The sequence below is a fragment of the Gymnoscopelus braueri genome (assembly GCF_963280865.1).
Source record: "Gymnoscopelus braueri genome assembly, chromosome: 14".
Lineage (NCBI taxonomy): Eukaryota > Metazoa > Chordata > Actinopteri > Myctophiformes > Myctophidae > Gymnoscopelus > Gymnoscopelus braueri.
In genome coordinates this window covers 34,705,502-34,726,984 of record NC_137619.1, presented here as the reverse complement: position 1 = coordinate 34,726,984, position 21,483 = coordinate 34,705,502, and the positions used below count along the sequence as shown (strand labels likewise).

At 40.9% G+C, this 21,483-nt stretch overlaps 1 protein-coding gene across 1 annotated transcript in view; it reads right to left on the bottom strand.

Annotated features, from left to right (window-relative positions):
• Positions 1-666: 666 nt before the first annotated feature.
• atp6v1ba (ATPase, H+ transporting, lysosomal, V1 subunit B, member a) overlaps positions 667-21,483 on the bottom strand; it is a 33,876-nt gene continuing 13,059 nt past the window's right edge. Inside the window, exons 3-14 of the mRNA XM_080449128.1 lie at positions 20,560-20,658; positions 19,840-19,933; positions 18,849-18,926; positions 17,189-17,328; positions 13,937-14,038; positions 12,993-13,090; positions 12,386-12,509; positions 4,374-4,524; positions 3,410-3,492; positions 2,943-3,047; positions 2,643-2,772; positions 667-1,603 (exon numbers count right to left, since the gene is read on the bottom strand). Of these exons, the coding sequence (XP_080305254.1) occupies positions 1,461-1,603; positions 2,643-2,772; positions 2,943-3,047; positions 3,410-3,492; positions 4,374-4,524; positions 12,386-12,509; positions 12,993-13,090; positions 13,937-14,038; positions 17,189-17,328; positions 18,849-18,926; positions 19,840-19,933; positions 20,560-20,658 (1,347 nt within the window). The 3' untranslated portion in view covers positions 667-1,460. The remainder of the gene's footprint in view (positions 1,604-2,642; positions 2,773-2,942; positions 3,048-3,409; positions 3,493-4,373; positions 4,525-12,385; positions 12,510-12,992; positions 13,091-13,936; positions 14,039-17,188; positions 17,329-18,848; positions 18,927-19,839; positions 19,934-20,559; positions 20,659-21,483) is intronic.

Here is a 21,483-nt window from a genome sequence, read left to right as displayed (position 1 = left end):
TGGACTTTTACTTGTAACAGTATTTCTAAATTGCAGTGTTGATACTTTTACTTAAGTAAAACATTTCAGTACTTTTTCCACCACTGGCCTAGAGTAAAGTTCCACATTCCTAACAGCTAGATTTACAGTTAGTTTATGGTATCCTCATAACAGGTATACATACCTCTGGTCCGTGCACCTCACAAGATAAGCGAGGCATGACATATCTCGTCATATGTAGTAATTTAGACCCGAGCTGGCTCAGCTGAGCTCGAACCCCAGTCTCCCGCTCAGCAAACCGACGCACAACCTACCGTGCCAATAGAGCCGAGCTCGATTGGCAGAGCTGTTGTGGCCGGCACTTGTCTGGGGCACTACATCTATACGTATCAATACAAATTCCTGTAAGGCATTCATAATGGGACGGGTAGATCGATACCAGTTGCTGCAAAGCCTAATTATACTCAGACATTGTTGCACAAATTAAGCTTAAGACCCAAGGCATTTATAATAAGTAAACCTATTGTACATGAATACAGTGTCATGTTCCTGTGAGCAACAAGTGTTAAACTAAACTGATTTGACATAGCAGTGTAAAATAAAATAAGAATAAACTGAACAAAACTTGTTTTTAACAAACTGCATTATCTATGAAGATGCATGTTCTTACAGGCATGGACAGACAAGTTAATTCCAACATAATTTAATTTATTCATGAACAGGAAAACATTCGAATCATTCAGCACACAACATAGAATTGCCTTCCGCAAACAGATGGGAATGTTTGTATATTTATATACCGTATATATATAAAGAATTTATTTTTTACAACACTCAAACAACAGAAATAATGTAAACAGCAAGAATTCTTTTGAGTTTGTCCAGTGTCAACCCAATTAACTCATCAAAGTGTTGGCTGGTGACTTGATCAAGGGATTTTGTGACGAAGTAAAATTTCTTGAACAAGCTGTAGCCACTGAAATGTAGCAAGGTGCAACAACTGCCTTGGAAAGAGAAACTCGTGTTAAATGTTTTTTCTTCCGTTTTTGGTGGGTGGATGGATGCCCACAAAGTTCAGTAAACAAGGAAACAAAAAGAAGAAAGAGTAAAATACCCCAATAAATAATGACGAATCTACGATTTTAAGGGTAAGTTTACCTGGTTGCACTAAGGTTTACACATTAAACACACTACAGACAATATTCATAGAAGATTCCCGGACTACAGATACAGTACAATACATCTACAGAATGGGGATTAGCGGAGGACTGAGGTCATTACCCAGCTCGCTTGTTACAGGCGGTGTCAGGACCTGAAAGAGATGCACTGGCGGGTGAGGAGAACAAGGATGAGGGTGGGTGGATGGGTGGGTGGGGTTGGACAACACCAGTCTCACTGGCCCCCCTGGGGAAACGGGTTTGTAGGGTGGAAGGAAAGGAGGGTGAGAATGGAACCAGAGCATCCCATCCACTAAGTGGACCTCAGTGGCGGGCGGCAGACTCCCTGGGGTAGAACTCGGCCAGAGTGCTCTGAGGAATCCTCTTCAGCATCTCTTTGGGGAAAATTCGGAGCAGCTGCCAGCCGATGTCCAGGGTCTCGTATACTGTCCGGTTGTCGTATGGGCCTGTCCAGAGTACGGAACAGCAAACACACTGGTTAAATTTGAACACAAGAGAACACTGGAACTACGATCTACACAGATGCATCACGTGGACATGACTCAGCAATATTGTGTGTCCATCTTCAAAAGTTGACTTACGTTCTGCTTGAACTTTGGTAACTTTATATCGTATTATATTGCGTCGTACGCATCAGTAAGATACTGTAAGCCTCTCATATGAAATGTGATTCTCTTTTGAAATATCCATCTATTCCAAGGACAGATGTGTCACAATCCCTGCTTTACAACATCTGTCATTCTACAGACATGTTGTTGGCCTTGGTTTCAGAACACAAGAGGCAGAACAAAAGCCTTTTCATCCTACATTGGTAATGGTTGCTTTCATGTTGCATAAGATGTTGATGCTGCCAATCTGTTGTCTCATCAACACTAATGAGACTTACACAAAAGGTATAACTGCTACTTCTGTGTCATGGTAACAAATGCAGAGGCTAGACAGACAGGCAGAAAACGTGCAAAACATGAAAGAATGCCACGGCCGTCGGGATAAGCATTTCAAAAGGAAAGAAAAAGAACTATCTGATTGCATTGTCATTAAAAACAAAAAAATAAACTTTCCTGACTAAATATGCCTGATAGCCATGACTAAAGAGAACAATCAATTATAACAAATGTGTGTCATGGAGGGGGATTAGTGGGGCCAACTGTGCTGAAAGCCCATCTCAAAGGTATGGGTTTTGAGTATATTCTTGAAGAAGGTGATGGGAGATCTGAGCAGGAACAGGGTATAAGCTTATGAGTTGGATATGTTCATGACTGTCTAAATGAATGCTTTGCAGAAGTTGCAGACTGAAGGATTAGCCTACAATATCTAGACGAATCAAGCGCAACAAGTCAAAGCAAGTAAGCAACCAAATGTGTCAATGCCAGCTAATGCCTCCAACTTAACAGTGTGAAAAGCCTACCCACATTTGAATGGCATGTTGAGGGGCCTCTATAGAGCCCACCTCCAAAACCGCTTGGGGTGATTAGATCCACTTACCCTGCGCAATGAAGTTCTTCTCGAACTTCTGCAGGAACTCAAGGTACAGCAGATCATCTGAGGTGAGGGCCTCCTCACCTACAACAGCCTTCATAGCCTGGACGTCTTTACCAATCGCATAGCAGGCATACTGGTAGAAGACAAAGAAAGCAACGTTCAGTCAACACATACTTGTTTAACTCGGGTCTATGATCTACACAACATTTGTGAGGGGATGCAAAACTATAATGCATTTATTTTTCTCCCATGGCTTTTCAGGGGCTCCAAAGTCTTTAGTAAAATAGATTAGAATTTGTTTACCAGCTGGTTAGAGACGTCAGCATGGTCCTTCCTGGTCATTCCTTCACCAATGGCAGACTTCATCAAACGCGACAGTGACGGCAACACGTTGATAGGTGGGTAGATCTACAATAAAGCGCACAGGTGATATTCAGTTATTTAATACAATTTCATACACCAATAAACCTATGTGACAACTTGCTCTATAAAGTTATGCAATTTAAGGTGCATCTCTAAATGGTTATAGCAATGTCAGGGCCTGGAAACTGCCTTTTAGGCTTACGGTATGGGAAGTTATATCAAAGCCAATATCAGGGACAGTCTAACCTGAAAGTAACGGCATAGAATAACCCATTTCTAGCACCAGAACTAGCCCAGGGATAGCCTAGTAACATTCCTAAGACAGAGAGCAGTCCCTGAACCCAATATTGAGAATGGCTGCTTCAAAGGAAAGTTGAATTAATCAATGACTATGGCTAGTACTGTACCTGTCTGTTATGCAGCTGTCTCTCAACGTATATTTGTCCCTCAGTGATGTATCCAGTCAGATCAGGAATTGGATGGGTGATGTCTGTCAGAGCACAGAAAATACATTAGTATTCATTTACCTCCATTGGCTAGCTTGTGGTTAGTAAATACAGCAATAGGGGGAAATACCCAGTCCCTCACCAGCTGTGCATACAGTATACCGATCTAATCAAACCCTTCTGAACTAGGAACCAATATTCTCTGACACACACACACACACACACACACACACAACTGCAATATGTGCAAAAAATGCAACACTACTCAAATCAGTTCAGGAAGCATCATCCAAGAGGGACAACAGATGTGGTATAAATCAACTCAGAACTGTATACAAGTAAAACAGTCTCAATGAAATGTGTCTGGTGCTCTGGATCAACAGAGGTAAAAGCAAATGGCAGAATTGCCTCCCTGTGATGCTTAAAACAGAGAGCCCCATTCAAGCAGATTGGGGAAGCCATTTAGAGAAGTTGCTATAATAAACTTGTGCATAAAAAAACGTCTCCTCTGGACATTTCATACACCTCCCCCAGCCCTTCAACCACTGACTCACCAAGAGGGTGATGCATGTGTAATGTATACACATACTAACAGAACGTTTAGATATTGTAAAGTGAGATTTAAAGCCCACAGGGGAAATATCACTGAAACAGTAGTCAGTGATTGAGATATTCACAAAATGAGATTTAGGCAACTTTAAAATACTGTGTTAAAATACTGTGTAAAATACTGTGCAATCTGAATATCTTTAATCTTTGATTCTGGTATGTATTTTATGTATGTCAACAGAGTTCAGAAACTCAACTAGAGAGAGATAGACATATAGATCGATATTTAAAAAAAAAAGAATAGCAGTAATGAAATTCTTATTTAATTCTGGGTAGCACAGGAAGGCATTAATATACACTTAAAAAGTGCTCTGACCATCGTTTGGCATGGTGAGGATGGGGATCTGGGTGATGGAGCCATTCCTGCCCTCAACTCGGCCAGCACGTTCATAGATGGTGGCCAGATCTGTGTACATGTAACCAGGAAAGCCACGACGGCCAGGCACCTCTTCCCTGGCAGCAGACACCTGGTCAGGGTAGGAAACAGTTGTTAGACAGAGGGCTCATTTAGCGTACCATATTCACATGGTGGCCTTTTTGCCCTTTACTTCATACTCTAGAACAGTGGTTCCCCATGTAGGGTCCCGGGGTTTGGTGGAGTCACCTTTTGTATTTAGGGGCGGCCATAGCTGAGTGGTTAGTGAGCCCGCCTAGGGAGCCAGAGACCCTGGTTGCCCCAGGTTCGATTCCAGGCCAGGCCAGCATATGTGTTGCAGGCATGCAAACAGCCCCGAGGTGAAAAAGGTGACAACATGTTGTTTTCTTTCGGGTCAGGTGTCACACAATTGCCCTATTTGGGTTCAAAAAGGTGACTGTAGCTGAAAAGTGACACTTTTGCATGTCTGGTGTTGATGAAATGAAATTTGTCCCTGAGCAAGACTCTTAACCCCTAATTGCTCACAGGTTCTCATTGGAAACAAGACCGCAAGGACTTTCATGAACGACCTGTTAAAAGGAATTATCCTTAAAGGAATTATCCTAAGACAAATACTGTATAACAAAAAGCGGTTACGTTTGGTGTGGTAAACATGTAGGGAGACATTCCCCAGGTCTCGCTACAAGCAATTAAAGGATTAATGCCAATGCATGCCCTGCACCAAAAGAGAAACCACATCCATGAGTTAAACTCGAATGTAAAGTTGTATCATGGTCTGCGTGATATGCACGCTAACCTTTTTTTTTTCTTCCAGTGAATCTCTTAGTTACACGAAGATTGTTCTCATTAAGCAATGTTTTACTTAATTATAAAAGCTTATTATTTTGAATTTAATTGTCATTTCCGAAGCAGACAATCGTCTTCACACAAGTTGACATGCCAGTTTGTCAATGCAGCATCAGTGATTTGTGCCGCTTCGTTCATGAACTGAGCACATGAAAAGTTGCTATCAACTTAATATTGATAGCAACACATTAGACATGGACGCCACACCGTTATAAGACTCTATACGATCTATGGTGCACGGCACAATTGCATCGGGGGGGGGGTGTCCGGCTCAATTTCGCAAGTTAGACGGGTGCAAAGCTTGACGCTGGGGGCAATGGGGTTGTATTAAGTCTCTAAATTAGTCATGGGTGTGTTTTGGGCATAAAATAAATTTTACCAATCAGTGCCTTCTCCCCTTCTTTTTAAGAGCAAGGTGCGCCTGAAATGGCAGATTGCTATTGAAATGACGGATTGGAGGAGACAATTTTCTGCTGAGGAAATGTTAAAGTGTGTGACAATCAAGCAGCATTAATAATGTGATACAGCCTAATAATTTCAGGAGACAGGGGAAACTGGCATTTTGGGCATGCACAAAATCACACCTTCCTCCACACTCTTCATTTAGATTATGTCCAAGACACATCTGTGATATCTTGACATTATCAACTTAATAATCACACGCATTCTCAGTTTTTTATTTAAACCACCTAGAATGGATATGGACTGTTACTGTTGTCCATTGAGCAGAGATAGATAAAAGAATGCCTGCCAGGAGGACATGGATTCACGACATTCTTACGTGATGAGGTATTTGAAAATATTTATCAGCTGAAATAAACTGCTTATTGAAGTAAACGACATGAACCTTTTCTCTCACTCTCTTCGTCGCTCTGGTCTCCAAAGAAGACGCACAGAGAAATTTGCATTATTATTCACAACATTCTTATTAGTGAACTTCTTGAAAAATCAAGTGCTTGAAAATGGTTTATATGCCCCTTTCTGCTGAATTCGAATGGACTTTTGATTGCAAGTAGTGTGTGCGCATTGCGAACCCGCATCCCTATATAGGTCAATCTACTACCTAATGCACTCTAACAGTAACGTGTCAAGACTTCTTTTGACCAGGGTGGCCCAAGTGGGGCACATGAAAGAGGGGAATGGGGTATGAGTGTGCACACAAATATGTGCACGTGAACACGAGGCAGAATAATACAATTACCATTCTTGTATCATCTACCCATATCTACTTTAACCCATTAAGACCGGGAACGCATCTGTGTCACTTTTAGATTTCTTTAGGCTATTCAAAAATAGCAGATATACAAGCTCATAGCGCGGCACCGAGTGCCGCGCTACGAGCTTGTAGATCTGCTATTTTTGAAAAATCTTGAAAACTCTTTTTCCAAAAAACTGTTAGGATTTAGAAACATTTTTAAAGAATCGCCTCAGGTCTTAATGGGTTAATAATACATAACATAAGTGACTATTTGGGTGCATTAGTAAATGTATGCTGTGAGGAACTGCTCCGACTGGTATTGTCGTCATAGATCTCTCTGATGGTCAATTTACAAACATAATCCTCTGAAAAAAGCCACAAAACATCGTATTTTGCAATGACTTCGTCCGACCATCGTTATTACAAATGTTCAGACACGTGAAAAAAAGTGTGTAATAGGGTGGCACCTCTGCCGCACGTGGGGTGGCCCGTGCCACCCTAGGCCACCCCCTGGACATGCCACTGCTCTCCAAGTAGTAGGGAGACTGCACTAGACTTTAGACTAGGTCAGAGCAGGTCTAAAGCGCAATTGCTTTTTTACTCTTCTCTCTGTGTTAGGTAGCATGGCACCAGATCACCTCTCAGTTTAACCCATTCAATCCGGGAAAGCATCCGTGTCATTTTATACTATTCAAAAATAGCAGATATACAAGCTCATAAGAGCTTGTAGTTTGCGCAAGTCTTTGAATATTTACATTTTCTAAAACAACGATTTTTAAGTCAAATCTTTGCTTCTGGGGGGTCCCTGGAACAAAATATTTTGAGATGGGGGTCGGCGGCCAAATACTAGAGGTGTCATGGTACACCTCTTCCACGATTAGACTATCTATTTTAAGCTCACGATTCGATATTGGATTTCTATGTCATTTGAATTATTAGGCTCTCAATTGACTCTTGATTTGTAGAGAAAAACACTTGTTTCAATAAATATTAATATTTGTATTATATTTATTTAAGAATAATAAACAAATGAGAATCTAGAATAATAAAATGATACATATTAACACATTAACTGCCAGAGGTATTTTCATATTTTTTTAGCCAGTGCCAGAGTTTTTCATTGGAAAAAAAAAGTACTCAGGAGCCGAAATACAGCATTTTAAAGTTTTAAGTTAACAAGGAAGTGGATAGGAGTCTAGATCTTCAACTAATCATATCTCCTTGGTCTTTGGGTGAAATTGAAAAAAAAAAACATTTCTTTATTTTATTTTTTTTTACTTCACGTAGATCTACGCGATTGGCACGTGGCGGCTTTAAAGTGGTTCGCGTAGATCTACGTGATTGGCAGTGAATCAGTTAATTTTATATTAATAATATAAACTTTAATCAACTGTCATTTTCAGATTCTTCTTCCAAGAAGCTTAGTTCACATTCTTTCAAAAGTTAAGATCTTTTCCCATTCCAAGTGGCTATGACTGACTTCGAAAGTTTGCGGGCCCTGGGTAGACAACCCGGCCTGGCGGACATTGGCGGATATCTGCGCTTTGAGGAGGAGCACAGCACACCGTTCCAGTTAAGGGAGGCAATCAATTCTACATGGCTGAGCCCTTCTGCCCTCTTGCCTTAATTTCTCATACATCGCAGGAAACACACTTGTAACGTTCTAGAACGCTGATTAAATGTTTAAATCCAGCGTTCTCCACCACTGAAAAGGCTTGCAAGCCGTGCATGTCACCGAGACAGCGCTTGTTATTTCTTGAGCGTGAGCCATGGGTCGAATTGTGTGCGAGTTTGGGGAGAAACGTACAGAAAAACAACCACAGCACGTGGCTTCCCTTGCACATGTGCGGGACTCTGGAGTAACAATGAAATAGCGTGAGAATCGCGATACGGCTTGTAATTTCGGTACACTATCTATCCAACGTCAAATTTGATTCATTTTCGGTACGTATCGAATATCGTGACAGGCTTACCAAATACGACATTTTGGGGGTTCTTGACATGAATACATTTGAGAAACACTGATATAGCAACATAGATTTTTCAGAAAACCGTTTAGAAGGCATTTGTAATAAGTTAAATACCGAAGTATCTTCCGCCCATTTAGCGCCCATGGACGTGTTGGTCTTAACAATGTGGGCGCTGGGCATTAACAACTGCGTCGGTTGGAAAATAGCAATGATAATTTCACAGAGTGTAGCTCCATATTGCGCCAGGTGAAGACAGGGCCCTCGAATATAACCTTGAATATCAAATTAAACTATAAAACTAACAAATGTATAGTTTGAGAATAAAATAGTATTGTTTTTAATTTGTCAGTTAACAGGAGGCAAACAGCAGGTTGCAGATTCTGTTATGAGTCCACCTAAAAACAAATGACAAAAAGAAAATCCCTGTTCCATTAGTTATACAAATTCAAAGCTTGCTTTTGAAGAGAATACGGCATTCATCCTTGGACCCAAAGGTTGATGAGTGAGCCAAACACTTGTGAACTGTGGATTAAATGCAAAACACATGAATGGGAATAGAAGTTAAATGTCGTCCTGGCTCTTTGTAAGTGGTTAAATACCCGAAGCTTTATTGTTGCAGCACATATGTGCCAAGGTTATGGACCGAGAACGCAAGAAGAGAAACGCTCTTTCACATGCACATACACCATTTAAAAACCTTGCTTTGTGTTGCCGGCATATTGAGACAGCAAAACGTACAACATAATAGGATTATTAAGACACATAAAAGGAAGAGGAGAGAAGGCCCGTCTTCTCACCACAAATAGGAAGGAGGGCAGTGGGGGTGGGAGGGCCCTCCCCCTCCCTCCTTCCTTTTAGAGGCAAGCCAGCGAGAATAATGAAGTTAAGGTATTTCCTATAAGGCTGAAGGACACGTTATCCTCCCTTTCAGCAAGGGACACGAGACATTAGTGAGTTTATCACCCATCTGCAAAACCTCTCACCAGATGTCTGGAGTTGGTGTGAGCAAATACATTTACACCCTAAATTTGCTACTACCGCAGTGAAATGTCAAGCCCTTCAGGGATTATTATAAATGTACTGTGCATGTTTAAGGTCCTCGTGTTAGGCATGTAGACATTTTTCACCATGCTGATGAGCACTATTCTAGACACAAGTGTGTTTAGATTTTTCAAAATGCTGATGTTTCTGATGAGCACTATTCTAGACACAAGTGTGTTTTCATCGTCTATCTAGTTGTCACACTTCAGCAGGGAATGCCTGCAGGTACGTGTCAACACATTCCTTGTGCACGGACTGGAAAGATTATATTCATAGGGCTTTGAGTTGACAGTTTGTGTTTTGGCGTATATTAGTAATATTAAATAATATAAGCTTATCCATTCAAACTATGAAATGATACTGTATAGTCATATACAGTATAGTCTATTACTTTGAATTTTGAAATAATCATGTTTCAAGAAAAGGAAAAACAGCATTTGGGGAAGGACTACACCTCAAATCTAACCGCAAACATGTCTGCAATCATACACTTTTGGCTTTATAGCAAAAACTGACTGAAATACATTCCTGAACATTTGCATAAGGGCAGATTATTTACTTTTAAGTATGAATGATATTTTGTTTATACAGTTGATGCATCATTCATATTATGTCATGACGACAAGCCTTTGTAAGAAAGGTTTGTACAGCAGAAGAAGCACAATAACAAGAGTTAAATGCATGGATCTGGTAGGTCAAATAACAGCTGCCTGATATTATGTACAGTACTAGAAGAATCAGCCTTGTCAAGGCTACATACCACAGTATGAAGTAAGTGACAGTTCACAGTTCATAAACCACCGATATTTGTATTGCTGTAAGGCGGAGTGTCCATAAAGTGTTTTTCCTGAGCGCCAGCGTTCTTTTTCAATTGTTCCCAATGAGCAGAGAGCGTATGCAGCTACCTAAAGAAAAGGCACTGCATCCAGCGTCTTTTTTTCAGAGCGCACTGACTTTTGTGTGTGGCCACTCCTAGCATTTCTAGTTGAAAATTTAGACGTGTTTGACTGTACTCTTGCGGTTTTGCATTTTTGTCCAATAAAATATTCAATCAATGAAAAGTACCCGTTGTCGTTACCACAGTACTAATAACGTTAGATATTACAAGCAATAGGAACGGTCATTTATACAGTAAAATGGCTTGTTTCCGCTGGCAGTAGTGGCACACTATTACACTATTACTCTGCAGGGGATTCCTGATGTTGTCCAAAAAAATGTGATGCAAAGCTTAACCAATCCGTGAAGCCGATGAGTTGGGTATGCCTATCAGGGAAGCCGTTGACTGCACCCCGCCCACAGAGATTTGGTGCGTCCTCCACCTCCACAGATCCGCCAACAGACATTCGTGGTTTTTCAGTTCTGGACAAAAGCCGGTTCCACTGAATTCCCACTTGGTGCTGCATATATATGGGCATTAGGCCTGACCTCGATTATTCGACTTATCAATCGAGGGAGTCTGATTCAACTGCCAATCTCTCAGTCGAATCAAGCACAAAAATAATAATATCATGATTCGACTATAGGCAGTATTTGGGCAATCAGAATCGACCATATAAATTCTTAGTCGGGGGCAGGCCTAATGGGCATAAGCCCATGTGGGCATATATGTCAGATTGGCGGTTCTGGACAACCGGATGTCATATCTGCCTATATATGGTCGGATCCGTGGTTCTGGACAACCGCTGAGCCGAGAGACACCACACTCCTTTGGGGCCTCTACAAAACGTGTGCCGAGTTTGAAGTTGGTTGGTCGGAAGCGCAAGGGAAAGATCCTCACACACACACACACTCACGCACGCATATACACGGAGATTTCATGAACTTTTATAGACGGACTAGACTGGTGCCCCGGCCTACTCGGGAATGATGCAAGTTGGGAACGCATGCCCCACCCGGGTATACAATACCCATTGTCGGAGTACCTGTTGTAGACGTCTGTGTGTCCCATTTATGCCCATATTTACAATTTAGTAATTTAGAAGACGCTCTTTAACTCATTCCCTGCCACTGACGTAATAAACGTAATTATTCCCGTTTACCAATGCTGCCACTGACGTAAAAAACGTAATTTTAATTTTTTCAAATTTTTATTTGTATTTTTCAAATTTTTATTTGTATTTTTCAAATTTGACCCAAAGACCAAGGAGATATGATTTTTCGAAGATCTAGACTCCCATCCACTTCCTTGTTAAAACTTAAAAATTCTGTATCTCGGCTCCTGAGTACTTTTTTCCCCGATGAAAAATCTCTGGCAGTGGGCAAACGCGGCCAGCAATAATTGTGGCAGTGAATGAGTTAATCCAGAGCGATTTACAGTAAGCATAGAAAACACAAGGTAATACATCAAATGCATACATGGAGATACCCGAAGGACAGATACACACTCCCACGACGCATGCAGACATTTGTGTAATTTATATTTAGATTATATCTCTGCTGTCAGGCAGAAACGTCCAAAATATTAACTTTTCAGGGAATGAAAACAAAAGTTTCTAGAACAATACTGCCTCAAAGTTGGTACGGTGACTTTATACATGGTCAGATAGGGTTTCTTTCTGCCTGACTTCGTCATTCTAGTCAATGATGGAAAAAACAGCTATCTAATCTTCAAAGTTGGAGTTTAGGTGGTTTGACCAACAGTTTTGAGGATCCAATGGAGTTAGATTTAGTCAAAAGCGCTTTTTAATACTTTTCATTGGTTCAATATTTGTAAAAACCCACACAACAACGTGAAGGGAGTTCAAAAGGACTGATTCATAAAAGTAAATACGTTGAAAAATGGAAAGCGCTGGTTTCTGCCCGACAGCGATACGATATGTAGAATATATACCAGAGCGAAGGAAATGTTTGTGAAAGGTCAAAGTGCTTGTTATGGAGACAATGTTCCATTGCTGTACCTCTCTCAGAGCCTCGGCATAGGAGCTCATGTCTGTCAAGATGACAAGGACGTGTTTCTCACACTGGTACGCCAGGTACTCGGCTGTGGTCAGTGCCAGACGTGGGGTGATGATTCGCTCGATGCTGAACAGAGGAGAAAACAAGGTATTTTACTACATGAACTATTATCACACCCTTACAATTAGACCCATCTGGAAAATATCTATCAAATATAAGAATGCACAAATTTGTGTCCAACAGGAACCGACTGTAGCCTCTTTTACATCACACACAGTTGAAGTGGCGCAACATTTAATTGAACTAAACGTTTTAATAATGAAAAGCTATTCTTTTAAATAAAATAAAGAATTTTGGGAAGAAGAAAAAATCTAAACGTTGAAAAAATAGCAGATCTACAAGCTGTTGTACGACTTCGATTTAGTGGAATGTAAAAAATCTATTAGAATATTGCTTTGATTCGTTGATAACATATATATTTTTTATTTTTATTTTATTAAAACGACCCGCTTCAAGAATATTCCATTAATCAAAAAAGTAATCAATACAATAATTGCTAAGAAAATAATCAATAGGTGCAGCCCTAGACAATTGGCGACAGAATCTTACGTTGGGTCATTGGCTAGGTTCAAGAACAGACAGACGTTGTCCATGGAGCCATTTTCCTCAAAATCAGACTTGAAGAAGCGGGCAGTCTCCATGTTGACCTGAGGGACAAATAATAACTTAAGAGGAATCGAGGTAGTATAGAAGTAGACCTTGGAACATTCTAACAAAAGGCTTAACACATCATTTCTGCCTATGTGAAAAGAAAATGGCACCCATGTGACTCTGCTTTAAAGAACATCACAATGGCTCAGGAAACATGCAGGAACAACACTGCATCACAAATTCTACAGAAATATTATATACCACAGGAAACATCAAGGTTCTATTGCCCTGTAAACATAAAGTACAACATTTCCGACTGTTGCTGAGGTTTGCCGTGACTAACTAGCCCTTTTTACATTATATTCATTAACTGGATTCTCCTTTTTCAAAAATGCATAACCACACACTGACATGTTCAAATCCCTATTCACGCTAGTCTGCCACTATGCAGTGCATTTCCACTCTCCCGAAAGAGACTTACCACAATGGGGTGTTAATTGGCAGGGAACTGGGAGAGGGATGGATTAGGGTTTAGCAACTAAAGCAGAGGGGTGTGTGCGTGTGTGTGCGTGTGTGTGTGTTACAGGTCAATCACTCCACAGTTGTGCATTAAAATAGACGAGAGGCGCAGCTGAGGAAGAGAGAATTTGATACTGCCTGGTTGAATCTGTTAAAGGGTCTGCTGAATTAGTAACCTGTCAACGTGGCATAGGGATCTGCTCAGAGACGCAGAAGTAACAAGAGCGACTTAAATGTTAAATCACCAGGTGAATGAGAGATGGGGGAGAGGAGGGGGCACAGGGTGTCACGTCAGGGTTAAGAGCGGGGGATTAGCATCAGAGAAGGAAAGAAAAACAGACAAGCAAAGAAAATGTGTTCCTCAATCAGTGTGGTTCACTCACCCCCATAGCTGCGAAGACGATGGCAAAGTTCTCCGAGCTGTAGTCCATCACATCCTTGGATTTCTGTACCAAACCAGCCTGGCGACAAATCTGGGCGGCAATCTGAGAGGATAAAACAATGGGATAGTCATTGGGTCTTAGGGTTAACATGTCAACATTGGCCAAACCGACATTCCTTCCAAAATTATTGAACACCATCAGAGTCTGCCTAGTTATCGAGTACTACAGGGATTACTTATTTTGTGTAGGCCAACCACAGAAGTTAATCCCGCCATGAGTTTCCACAGCAGAGTTCAAAGTTTTTGCAATGGTTTTTGGATAAATTACGAAAATTCGTTCTGCATCAAGCAGAGGCTTACTATAGACACAATTTCATCTCGATTCCCGGCTCCTCCTGGCTTACTAAAAGTTTCCTAGAGCTGTTCAATAGTTGTCCAATATGTAGGTGTACAAGGCTAATCCACCATTAACTAGATAAGTAACCGTAACTAGATAAGTCAACACACTTTTTTGTAATCAAACAGGAAATGATGATTACAAAACCAACTAATGGCTTAAAAATCCAGTTGAGATATTAACTGGTGTAATTTATGTTGTTGAGTAAAACGTAGATCTATTTAAAGCTTATGTTAACCACAGTAGAACTTTTTTCTTTTCTTTTTAACCTTTATTAGTTGAAACATTTGGAACCCATTGCCAACCCGGAGCATGGTCTGTATATGTACATTTATCTAAGAAAAAATAAATAAATGAAATGCAGCCCTGTGCTGGTAGAATAAGTGTATGGATGGTTAAGTGGTGGTCAGTGATGCTCCATGATTAGGAAACTGTGAAGAGGAGAGGAATTTCACGCCTATCACTTAATGTAATAGCTGCCGTCCGCTGATCCGGCCTGACCTCCCAGTGCACTCTGAGCTGAGACACCTGGCCCATGAAGGGGGACTGCCGTGCACATGACCCCATGACATCCGTTCAAACGACAAGCCGGGGTTTCTACATCGTCCCAGTGACACGACAAGTAGGCCGCTATCATTAGGCGGACAAGGCAGCCCCTGTTTAGCTGCATTTACAGTACAACCGAGCTATGATGTCCATTCAAGCACCCTCTCCCTTCCTTTTGATCATGGGTGTTTCAACTAGTGAAGAGAACAGGTCTGATGAGCTTTATTTAGGCTTAGATTGCAGCAGGTGCTGATAAAAAGGGGAGCCTAGCAGTAGACTATAAGCATGCCACATACTGTAGGAATGATGAATGACACAGAATTGTCCAATTAAGTTATTTGATGTTCACATACACCATATCTTTGTATATTATAACTTTGCTGCGTGGATCTGATCATAGCATTAGCCTCTGTGATGAAGAAACGCTGAGTAGAACTGTAAAGTTCCTACAACAGGTGTTGTCTGTGGAGTGCTCCTTTCTAGTCTTATTAGTTTAACCACTTTAAACCTGGTGTCCACATTGTGGGCATGTCATTACAAGTGAATATCTTTTTTTCTCTTTTTTATTAATCAGTTTACTTTTCAAAAGTGTTTTGCTATTTGTCGTATGATAAGTATATAGGGCTTAAGTGGTTTTATATTTGGTTTGCAGTTGAGCCTCGGGGGACATCTCCAGGCAATGACACGTGCGCCATCTCAGTCTCTACTCATGGTAGCTCTAGGAGCTTGACTTGACAAATGGCAAACAGTTCATTAACCGTTTGGATCAACTGAAACAATAGAAACGTGCAGTCTGAATATAGCCTGATTACTGCGGTGCTATTGGTGTAGCGTTCATGAGAACTTGAGAATATAGTTTTGTCTACTTTATAGCAATGCTTATATTTTGTCCTTTGGAAATAAAGCATAAATGACTGAGTCTTGAAAATAGTGAGGAGGACATATCCGCATCAATATGGGTCTCTACATTCCCTTTCAACCAAAGGCGAACAAGAACAGGGAAAGGCCTTGTATTAAAAAAAAACTCAATTTGCTTTGAGTGCTGTAATAGATTGAATCAATTTGTTTCCCTGTATACAATGGAGTTCCTCCAGGGCCACTCTTTTTCACCTTGGGACCAGATCTGAATTTGCTCTACCCAACTTTAACATTACCGCTATGAAATAACCTCCTTTACATAGGATTGTTTCCATACATGTTATATAGCCGACAAGAATAGATCACTCTCAAGCTTACAGCTCAAGCTTGTCATCTTAGTTAGCTTGCGTTTAGAAGAAAACCTTGGTGTTGAGTGTATTGGATGGGGTGAAATTATTTTCTGCTTCCTTTGACGGAAGCAGAACTTAAGACTACACAGTCTTCTAATGCCGACTCAAAAACCTGATTCAGAAGTATTTCTACTTTTCATATTTAGGTATTCCCATTGTGTGAAGACCACACATAACAGATACAATATCTGCAGGGCCATTATATTGTTATTACAATACAAAAAGTTTGCTTTGATGCAATCTCGGAATACTGTAGGCAGGAAGATCTGGTTGGAGAAAGAGAAATGTTTGGCCTTGAGCACTGACCTCTATGTACTCTCTAGACTAGTAGAGTCGCCAACAGTAGAGGACTGTAGTTGTGAGGAAAAACTGAGGTGATTCGGCTTTGACACAAGATATTATGTAAGTATCAGGGACTTGCGAGGGACTTTATATTTTCGCTTGTTGCCATTATTAATTCACACACACATACAGCACACATAATTAAAACACAAAGAGAAGACTACATTACTCCCTCCCTAGATCCTTACCTTAACCTCGCCTAAACTTAACTATACTAACAGCGCCTAAACTGAACCAGCTGCAGCTGCAGCTATTTTAATATTGTCCCCAACAATGATCCCAAGAACTACACTTTAGCCACACTAACCTAGCGTCCCTATTCTGGGCATGTCATAATAGACAAACATTATGGGAAAATAGGCAAACCTTCACAGAAAAAAGCAGATCTACACACGCCATGACGTGTTTTGAGCTTGCAGATCTGCCATTTTGCTCCGATATCCGTTTGGCACTTAAAACGTAAAGTATTTGTTTAACTGATGCCCTATTTAATTGGGTATGCCAGTTTTGTAATGCCAGCATTGATATCAGAGTATATTTAATCAAATACTGAGTTAAAGGAAAGCAGAGCAAGTTTTTGTTCACCATGGAGACATGCATCATAAGGCTTTTACTTGGTAGAAATTCATATTGTACATTTCTTTGCATCATAACATTTTTTTCTTTGAAATTTCATGCGGCAGGCCTGGGCAGGTCTCACCTCATTGTGGGGCAGCCCAGCGGCAGAAAAAATTGGGATCTTCTGTCCTCTGGCAATGCTGTTCATGCCATCAATGGCAGAGATACCAGTCTGGATCATTTCCTCAGGATAGATACGGCACTGAGGGTTGATAGGCTGGCCTACAAACCGCAGAGCAGGAAAAGAGATTGAGCTTGGGAAAATGTTTCCTTGTCAACACCAATGGCGCATTCCAAACTGTCCTAACAGTCCATTGTGGTGGGATAATAATGCCTAATTTATACTCCGTCACATGACACATGACGTGTTGCTTGCTGACGAGACCTGATTTTCAAGCTATATTATATATATCGCAATATTTCTGAAGATTAAGATATCTTAAGAAGATTAAGTTCTAAGTTATCTAATAAACAAACCTTTTCCACAAAGTATTGGTTATTTAAAAATAACATTCTATTCTTCAGTGGCGATGGACTACCAACAGGAGGAACAAACAGCAGCTGAGTTAAAACAGAGCCTTGATGTTTGAGATCAGAAAACGGAGTAGACGGATGGCACCCACGCACATGCTGCTGTTCAGCAATTACAAAATAACTTTAAAAAGGGGGATCTTCTTTTTTTTATATATATATATCAATGCATTGCCGTCTTTAAATTTTGACATTTTCCCCAAAAAGTCTTTCCAGAATCAACATTTTTTTTAATAGCAGAACAAATAGCAGATCTACCACGTGTCACATTGCTTGTAGACCTGCTATTTTTACTATATTTGAAATAATGTTTTCCCTTCCTAGAAATAGAGTCAAAAGTATTTGTCTTTGAAATATAGTGGAGTGAAGGCAATAAGTATACACAAATATGAATAAAATACTAATTTAACACATTGCATGCCAATCGCGTAGTTCTACGCAAACCTAAATAAAGCCATAGCGTGCCAATCGCGTAGCCTACGTGAAGTGTTTTTTTTTCTTTTGTTTCCCGCAGTGACACATTTCATTGTAGCACACCCGGATACGGAAATGACGTCAATCGAAGATTTTCGTTCCCATCTGCCGCCGCTCTAAAGCTTCCGCTAAATCGCCATTATCTCTGTTGTTTTTCTCCGCGCTGAACGCTGTTTAAAACGGGTTTTAGAATCCCTACTGCAAAATGGAATGTCGCCGCTTGAACATTTCTTCTCTGGGCCACTCACACAACTACCCTGTGTGTCTACAAACAGTTGAACACACGCCATAAGGTATTTAGCGAGGTCTGTGGCGAGGTGAAAAAAATAAAGAAAACAATAAATCGCTGGCAGTGGTGAGTACATTATGATATTAAACTCTGGCATGGAATGTGTTAAAGATGCTCAAACAAATGTACCTGTAATGTAGTTAGTTACTGTTCTAATTAACTGTTAGTTAATGTCTTTTTGGGTAACAGACTGCACATTTTTTATTATTTATTACTACACACGTTTTATTGCTACTAGTGTTGATGATGTCTAGGTAGGATACATTATTGTATGTCTTTAAATGTCTATGAATTGAATACACAGGACCACAATGGAAATAAGGCCTCGGGGCTTTTTGTGTTATCCTTTTAGCCCCATTGTATAATCGTACAGACTGAATACTTTATTAACAGATTTGCAAAATAGTACAATCAATCAATCTCAGAATACAATGAAAACGTGTCTCACCCATAATGTCGAGGTAGTCCTCAGCCAGCACAGTGGGCCCACGGTCAATAGGTTTGCCTGAGCCATTGAAAACACGTCCTGCAGAAAGAAGGTACGATTTTCTTCTTTAAGCAAAGACGAGGTTCAGCCTTCGTTCTCATTTGATAAATAACTGATATTTCATTCATTCACTTCAAGGTTCATGACTAAGAACACGAATATGAAATTCATTAGATGACTCTTCCAACCCAATCTGATCCATTATGTTTTGCGTCAGACAGATTGAAGAGGCTCTTGTTGAATCTACATAGCGTCAATTAATAGATTAATGATGCTTCAGAGACAAAAGGAGGTTTACTTTCCGCTCCTATGTAACCTTGTGCGGTGCTGAGATGATCATACTGACAGACATTCAAGAACATTCAGAGAAAAGATCAGACATTAAGCTCTAAATTTTAATTCGGTGTCATGTCCCTTTTATTATAGACAAAGAACAATCACAAAAAAGTGAACGAAGGATAAAAAGGGGAAATACACAACAATATACAACATTCAGTGCACGTTGAAAGCACAGTTTATAAAAGCTCAGATGCTAGCTGGGGATTTTATCCTTTACAGGTGGAGAGGTGGGGGAACAGGACTAGAGACAGCCTGGATGTAAGTGCAGATCTTGGACAGCAAAGGTTATTTATAGACAAATGGGCACTTCCTGCTGGTGGACTAGTGGGCTTGGTCAAAAGCAATTTCATCTCATGGCTAGGTAGGGAGGGAAGTCCTTCATTAATCTTTAAGTGGATGAGAGGCGTTGCCCATGTTGTCCAGCATTCTCCTCTCAGCCACTGTGTCCAGGCTGGCCCCCAGGAAAAGACCCAGCCTTCCTTAGCGGCCTTTCTATCCTGTTGTGTTTGCAGCTTTTATGCTGCTACCCCAGCCAGCACACAACCGCCAAGATTTAAGCTTCGTTGTAGGACAAAGTATCAATTAGAACTTATGCCCATCGCGTTGAACTTACCCAGCATGTCCTCTGACACAGGCGTACGCAGGATATCACCGGTGAACTCGCAGGCTGTCTTCTTGGCATCAATGCCTGATGTCCCCTCAAAGACCTGAGAATGACATTAGCCTCTGTATGTCACACAGGTAACCAAGGGAGAACTATGCTTCGCTTTCAAACCACAAATTCTCATGAACCTTCTCTACTGTGTAGTTTTCAGTACAGCTTATAGATAACAAATTAGATTGGGGCTTCTAGTTTGAGGTTATGAAACGTTATACGTGTATATCAGCAGCGACAATTGATGGGTTTGCAAGTTTGATGCCCTGCAGCTGAATCGGTACAGCTGACACTAAAGGAGTAAATGGGTGGATGGTTCTAGTGACAGTCTAGCAACAGACAGGGACAGTCCACACCTAAATGGTTCTCCAAATAAAAGGGGAAGAGGGACATTTTGTTTGCCAGCTGGATATGGCTGTCATGGACACCAATGCGTTAGTAAAAAAATGTAATGCTGTCAGCGGAATATTGCTGACACTTCTGCATCAGGAACGCTACATCAATGTTTTAGGCTGAAAATACTTCTTGTGAATACAGGATTTATAATTAGCACCTAGACGGAATTCAGAGGAAACACTGTGCTGGGTAGTTATCGGACAAATGGCTCCAGTTTACTGCCATTAAAGTAGAGGCCAGAGAGTTATAATTTAGTCAGTGAGTGTGGGTGATGCTTCTTACTTGGACAACAGCCTTGCTTCCTATCACCTCCAGGACCTGTCCACTTCTCTTTGTGCCATCAGGCAGGGTCAGGTGCACAATCTCAGCGTACCTGGGAAACTGGTCCAGAGGTACACATTAATTATTACAACTTGTAGTCAGAGAGCATGTCAAATTTAAGAACTGCATTTCTAACTAACACAATTGGCCCTGTTTGTAGAGTCTGGGAGAGAAGCCGGGCAGAGAGGGCGATATATGTCACTGCACTAGCGACTAACGATATAAACTAGAATATTCGCAATTCTGGGAAATTGCGAAGTGTGGTTGCGCCGACGCGAGTCGCGGGTCGCGGCCACCGGGACTCGAGGAATACGCTGGGAGGAATACCGTCGGAGGCTGCGCCAATTACATTGTCACGTCACTCCTGAGATCACTCGAGTTTCATTTTGAGAGGATTGTTCCCCCCCAAAATAATGTTTTTGAATCAAACGGTTACATTTTGTGCATTTGTGGCACCCCCTATGGATCAAAATGGAAATGCTTTAGGGGATTCATTGAGTAAACCACCCTTGACATGTGATTCAAATTTGGGATTGACCGGACGTTTAGTTTGTGATTTTTGGCCTTTTTTGTAAAAACAGGCCCCTCCCGCTAACTTTGGAAGCCATTTACGGATGAGGGAGGTGGGAGGAGCAAAGAGTGTGTTTTGACAAATTCTAAATGGTGAAAAATATATCCTGACGCAAATGGGCGTGGCCTATATGGGGAGCTGCGTTATGACCCAGGAAATTTAGGGGAAAAAATATTTTTATTCTACGACCTACGGTTCAAGAGTTATAGGCCAAAACATAAAGTGGGCTGTTATAGCGCCACCATGAGGCCGACTGGTGTAATACTTTTTAAAATAATTTTGCACTAAATTATGAACCTCCCCTTTAAGTCTTG